The 6,913-nt window shown below is 32.3% G+C and overlaps 1 protein-coding gene across 1 annotated transcript; it reads right to left on the bottom strand.

The window, feature by feature from the left end:
- Positions 1-238: 238 nt before the first annotated feature.
- On the bottom strand, positions 239-6,573 carry LOC131849667 (sodium channel protein Nach-like). Its single transcript, XM_059199783.1, has 10 exons — positions 6,404-6,573; positions 5,426-5,504; positions 4,723-4,841; positions 4,347-4,458; positions 3,663-3,835; positions 3,004-3,106; positions 2,590-2,741; positions 2,390-2,514; positions 886-1,176; positions 239-351 (listed from the first exon to the last, which is right to left on the bottom strand). Exons 1-10 carry the CDS (start codon positions 6,571-6,573, stop codon positions 239-241), a joined length of 1,437 nt encoding a protein of 478 aa, XP_059055766.1.
- Positions 6,574-6,913: the final 340 nt, after the last annotated feature.

Here is a 6,913-nt window from a genome sequence, read left to right as displayed (position 1 = left end):
ACCGAAATTATCCGAAACTAACGGATAATCCGAAATAATTTCATATTTGCATCCGTATCCAGTATAATAATCATTCCTATATCCGAAACCAATCCGTATCCGAAATTTCATATCCATAACATTCCTGATATGCACCTTGTTAGAAACAGTTATTTTGATATTACAAACAGACACTAATTTTATTTATATGTATAGATTATTACTTTTGTTCAGTTTCATCCATTCAGTGGTATTAATTCTATATTATAAGTTGTGGTAGTTTAATCACTAGTTTTATTGCTATTATTAATAGCTCCATTACGGAAATTATGGATGTGCCTAAACACAGATTTATGACTCCGCCACTCCTCACTGTAACAAGTGTTGATTGAATTAGTTTTTAGGTACTTACATAATTTGCATGAGTCTCGGCGTTCTTTGCTGTGACCTCTGTCTCACCAATTTCATCTTCCAAGCAACATGTTGTGTTTCGGTTAAAGGATGAAGTATTATAGCACTGAAATTACGTGGTACACAATTGCCATACCGATATAAATAAAAACATTTTGGTAAAATTATATTTATTAAGATTTGTAATGACCAGGTACGTATGTATGTCGTACTCTAAGAGTTGCCACAAAGCTGCATTAAATAAATATTTCTTTCTAATTTCGTAAACATCAATAAAATTATAAGAGATGCTTAAGAGGTATGGATCAATCTTATATTTTTTGTTGCTTTATGTCGTGAGTCTGCACCTTTATAAGTCTGGCTTTACACACGATAAGGTCTAAGTACACATACCTAAATTTAAGAATTCTGGTTACGTCCACTCAATAACAAAATTAATGATTCTGCTTGATTTTCTACTGATTTATATTAAAGTACATATATACATATACTTACAGATCATGTCATACACGCTGAATATTATTTCCCTTACAACTCGGACTTTCGGAAAGGAAGATACACCAATTCTTAATCTTGAGTCACCTTGGCTTATGTATGTTTCTTGTTCTTTTAGATAAACATCTTTTTCACAATTATCGAGACAACCGCAGTCACGTGGCGATCTAGGAAGTCCATTTTTATTTATAAATACATCCCAAGTCTCTTTGGACGTAGACAGTTTTATGATTTCAGTTTTATAGTCTATAATACATTTGAGATCAGAGAGTTCACATATTTTCTCATTATCTGCACATAAAAAATATATATTAATAACAATTACATACATTATATAGTTTTGAGCATACAATTTCCTCGTAAAAGTAACTATCAAATTCAGTTAAAAAAGAGATATAGCTTACTAACATTTTGGTTATTAAAATTTCAATAGCGTATAGTATATATAAAACGCATACAGAGGTGCAATAAACACACACAGACACAGACACACACACACACACACACACACACACACACACACACACACACACACACACACACACACACACACACACACACACACACACGCACACGCACACGCACACGCACACGCACACGCACACGCACACGCACACGCACACGCACACGCACACGCACACGCACACGCACACGCACACGCACACGCACACGCACACGCACACACACACACACATATATATACTTTGTCTTTCTCTAAATGTTCTTAAGGAGTAATATTCATTTATTTTCATTTGTTTTTATTTAAATTGTATACAATGCTCTGGAGATGGGCGCAAATAGCTGCAACACAGTTTTTTGTAAACTAATGTAGTTGTTTACGTTTAATATGTTATTGTTATAACTTTGTTTTTGGTTTACATAAATTCTTTAATAATAATAATAATAGTATTTATAATACTTCTATAAAGTTTTGAGGTGTCTTCTTTTTATTATTGATCTACTAGCTGACCCGCGCAACTTAGTCTGCATCACACTTATTTAATTTACATAATATCTTTATAGCCCATGTATTATTCTGATGTATAAGCTACATTACTGTAAAGTTTCATAAAAATTCGTTCAGTAGTTTTTGTGTGAAAGAGTAACAAACATCCATCCATCCATACTCACAAACTTTCTAATAATATTAGGAAAATAAGATTACGTTCAGTAATAAATTTTCTTACTAAATAGGTCATGGGTATCTAGTAGTTGGTAATATAATAAAGTCGATCGCCGAAGAGTTAATCAGAAATTTAAATGGGTTTTGTGTAAGACCATATACGAACTTGCGACATTGGGATTTAAGTTGGGGTAGTAACCCACTAGGTTATGTCATGCGCAGTACTTGAGAATAAGGGTCATTGCAATTTCACAAAAAGAGTAAGTAAACATGCTAATCGATCGGCATTTCATTCAAAACTAATGTATACATTTGTTCATAAAACTAATTAAAACTATTCTTTATTTTTAGTAATAATATCATAAGTTATTATCAACTTACCCATATATTTATAGAAATGCGGTACACAACCGCAGAGTTTTATTATCATTTGAATTCTGCATTCTAACATACAGTGATTGTAGGAATATACAGGGTACCTTTCGCCTACTGGTTCGTCAAAAAATCTGTAAGTTAAATGAATATTAAAATGTCCTTAAACGTAAAATTAATAGATACCATTAAAATTCAGTTGTGTTTACCTGCAATTTCGGTAGCTTAAGGGTATATCTCGCAGTTTAGAGGAAGCTCTGGTGCTGCGCACTTGTACTCCAAAATATGTAAAACCTTCATTGTTAACAATATATGATGGCGTTGTACTTGTAGCAATCTCATCAGGATGATGTATGTAAACCTATGTACAAAATTTGAACATAGGAGTAAACATGTGACGTAATGCAAGCGATATGTGCATAGGTATAAACAAAATTTTTAAGATACATAGTGAGATTATAGTTATTGTCTTTGTTAGTTATTGAAATCTCCCTCCCTCATTACAAAATAAAATTGTCAATTTGTTTGTACCTCTAGATGTATGTACACATACCTACGTCTATCTCAACGCAAAAACAAAAGCGCGATATTACATAATATTTATAAATGTAGATGAAACATACCTTGTAGACGTTAGCATAATCAGAAATTTGAATAAAGAAATCTCTGTCGTATATGGAGAGATCAATGTTTTTTTTAACATATTCTAAGTTGTTTTTTCGTAGGCTGTAAATTATAAAATTACATGTTATTACCGCCGTTTTCGTGTTTTTCATGTAAGTAGGTATTCTGCGTGCTTGCCGATTACTAATGACATAGCTTAACTACTAATTGAACTAAATTCTATAAATAGGTAGATATAGGTAATTTCTAAAAAAATATTTCCCCTTCTGGTATTGCTAAACAAAACTATAGTTTTTTGTAAGTCCATAAGCCCAAAAGCCGTAAGGCCCTTACTATTTATATTATTAAGTCCTTACGTCAGCTCCCCCAAATGTACTCGTAATATATCTCTTACTCTATCTCTACTCAGATTCTCACACACATATTCTAGATACTTGACACAGTTATCTACATCCACATGATATTTATATCATATGTTAGGTACATTTGTATATAATCTGGTATATTTTTGTAAAGTCGTTATGTAATGGTAAATTTCTAAATAGATATCAGGTGTCTCAAGAAACATAATTGAAAATCCTTAAATATCATAATGAACCATACTGTGCTAATGTGAAGTTTTTACGATACGTTTGCAACATGCAAACGTTTTACTTACAGAGGGTTGTCGAATACAGCAACATTCGAGTTGATGACATGGCATATTCCCATTTCTGTCATGGACGATTCCATTGATATAGGCCAGTTGGTATTCGTGGTTATGGAGTCGTTATTTACTTTTTTACTTATAGCAGTTATTATTTCCATGTAGTCGTTTGAATATATGAGTTTCTACAAATTGTTATAGTAAAAATTACCTAATGACACTTAGATATCTATATCCTCATTCTGTAAGTAAGATGACTTGTAATATGGAAACTAAGAATAAGAAAAATAACTACTAGGGAAGAAAATTGAGTTACAGAAAGTGTTTAGATGTTATAGCCATGATGGCTAAGAGAAATGGATACTTTACTGTCGATGACGTTAAGTAAAGTTGGTGATAAAGTAGTACCTACTTATTAATAATTGCCGACAGCGCCTTAGCGGCGTGCGAATATAATTTATTTTTATATTTTTGCGACTTCGTTTTGCGTGGAAAATGCATAGTGGTCTTGTGCATCATATTTGGCGATTGGGATCGCTTAACTTACTTCGTGGCTCATGTGAACTGGTATGTGGATTAGAACAGCAGAAGGAAGTTTCTCTTTACAGTGTTTTTTTGTTAAATGAGTTTCATTTGTATGAAATCTAAAACTCCATAACAAATTTACGCTAGAAAAATTGTTTAAACGTTACATACCTTAGAATGATTTGAAACGTCCGCGCTTAATAATTCTATTGAGTCTAACGATAATGAAACAATTGCTCTTAATTGTAAAGTTATATCTTCTCCAACACTTTCCAGCGTTTCGCTAAAAAGAAGAATACACTAAGTTTTTTTGTAGATAATGGAATGGTGCATCACCTGGTGCATGATAGCATGAACATGAATTCGGATCATTTAGCCTATCGACGTTTTCACCAGAATTTAACTACGATGGTTTGGTTTGGAGGAACTGCATGGAGGTAAACTTGACATACATGCAGGGTCACTAATCCTCATTACTGACAATTCCCTAACAAAATTAAGTTTAGTAGCTTTGCAAATTGTTCATATATGGGCTATGGGCACTTACTTCACTAGTGTGCTTAAGTCCTCTTCATCTATTTTCTCCAATGGACATATTGTTATGGCTGGATAGGAAATATTCCAATTGAAATAGTCCTTCTCCACACTCATGACAGTAGGAGCATTCTGAAAATAATACCATTAACACGTATCTTTGTGGGCTAAACCCTTCTACCAGCACAATATGTTGGACGTAGCATAGGCATCTATATGGTCGTTTTAAGTTAGTTATAACATTACTTTTTGGTAACGCAAACGTCTGTCTAATTTTACATAGTTTAAATATTTATTTTTCTTTTATATCACCAATCACACTACCGACACTTAATTGTTATACTTTTTGTAAGCATAGCGCACGCCTGATGATAGTATGCCTTCAATTTATAAATAGCAACTACTTATATATTACTCTGGCGTTGTCAATCTACATATGTATTCACAAAAAAGAGAGACTGTCCATCTTTAGCATCATGCGTTTATGAGCACTAAGCTTCACTGCCATATTTTTCAAATTGAAATATACTTTTATAAAGAAAGTTACCAGTGACTGGTAGATGAGACTGACGTGTCTTTTTTTACGCTAGGATGGCGGCAAACAAAACTCTTTGATGGACAACGATTACCGTAGACTTTTTACATATTCTATTTTTTTCTCACTCTCTGGTATTTAAGGAGATTTACCAAGTTTGTTTATATCTGAAAATACTTACAATGTATCGTGTATATTGAGATAAAAGCAAAGAGGATGCCAAACCAAGACAGCATGCGAAACTGGCAGTCCAGATTACCCTGCGGATATGTTATTTATTTATTACCTGTTATTAGTAACGAAAGCTCAAAATTACATGTCCACAGCGAAAATAACTGAGCACCATCGCCATAGTTGCTTATTCATATTTCAGCCTATTCTTATTCTTATTCCTGCTTATTTATTATATTATTCCTGCTTCATGTGCAACCTATTATTAATATTTTTTACAAAACAGGTAGACGATCGTATCCAATTTTTAAATCAATATATACTTAGATAATTTAATCCACCCTATCTGGAATAACAGTCCTGAATGGATATTATTACTAATAATCTACTTAAAACCTGAGTGCTATAGAACAAGACTATAAATAAAATGTGTCAGTTTAACACATTTATGTAATATATCAAGCAATGATTCCGTTAGTAGTTAAGAAAAGTCTTCAGACAACACATTGGTATATTGTCTGGTGTCGTTATAGCAAAAGGTACTAGAGTTTTGGTTAAGATTTCAATCAAACACTCTACACAAACATAACAGTATGTTTTACTTAAAAATAATAGACGGTATGTATATTATCATTCCTATATACCTACTACACTTGCCACCACGAGTATTTAACACAACACATTTCAAAAATTCTGACTTAACACACACACACACACATATATACCCTTTGATATTGTCAATAATTTCTGCAGCGTACATATAACTATGTATATTTTATTCGAAAGTTGGCTTACATTGTCGAAGTTTGCTTACGGATCTATAACATATACATTTACATTATTAAAATTCGGTAGGATAGGATTCTACTAGCAAAATATTTTTTAAATTGATCCAGTTTCGGAGCCTATTTTATTTATAATATTAGGTTAGATGTGTAGTCGATTTGATTTGTACAAACACTAAAATAATATTTCATTAGATACCTACTTCTCAAACCAATGTGTATTCGTGTTTACAATATAAGGCAGACCGTGCGTACTACAACTCCGTAATTCGCTTCCTAAATAGTTGATTAGTTTCTTTCTCTTCAACTTCCTTGCGTAATTATCACGTTTCGTCTTGAATGCTTTCTTTTCTTTTACTCTTGTATCCTTCATGATTGTTGTTGGTTTTCTGTAAATTACTTATAAATAAAATGTAATTGTGTATCTACAGTTCGTCGAATAGGATTCTAAATGAACAACCACCCCAACTTCCGTATCGTTATATTATAAAAGGAAAACGTCATCTATAGAGATTGCTTATTTTTTATATTTACTTACTAATTACAAATTTTTGTTAGGTAATTTTTATTGAAGATAATTAGAAAATTCTGGTACTTTCTGACAATGGTTTTATCTCTAAGATTTTTAAATTAATTTCTTTGTTAAGTGTTATTTCGTCGTCGACATTAAGACGACATTAAGTGTATGTCTTCAAATACATACACTCTAGCTA

This window comes from Achroia grisella, unplaced genomic scaffold (genome assembly GCF_030625045.1).
Source record: "Achroia grisella isolate CSIRO2021 unplaced genomic scaffold, CSIRO_AGI_Agris_v1 utg1111, whole genome shotgun sequence".
Lineage (NCBI taxonomy): Eukaryota > Metazoa > Arthropoda > Insecta > Lepidoptera > Pyralidae > Achroia > Achroia grisella.
The sequence above is the reverse complement of the archived record's forward strand: the minus strand, read 5'-3'. Positions and strand labels throughout refer to the sequence as shown.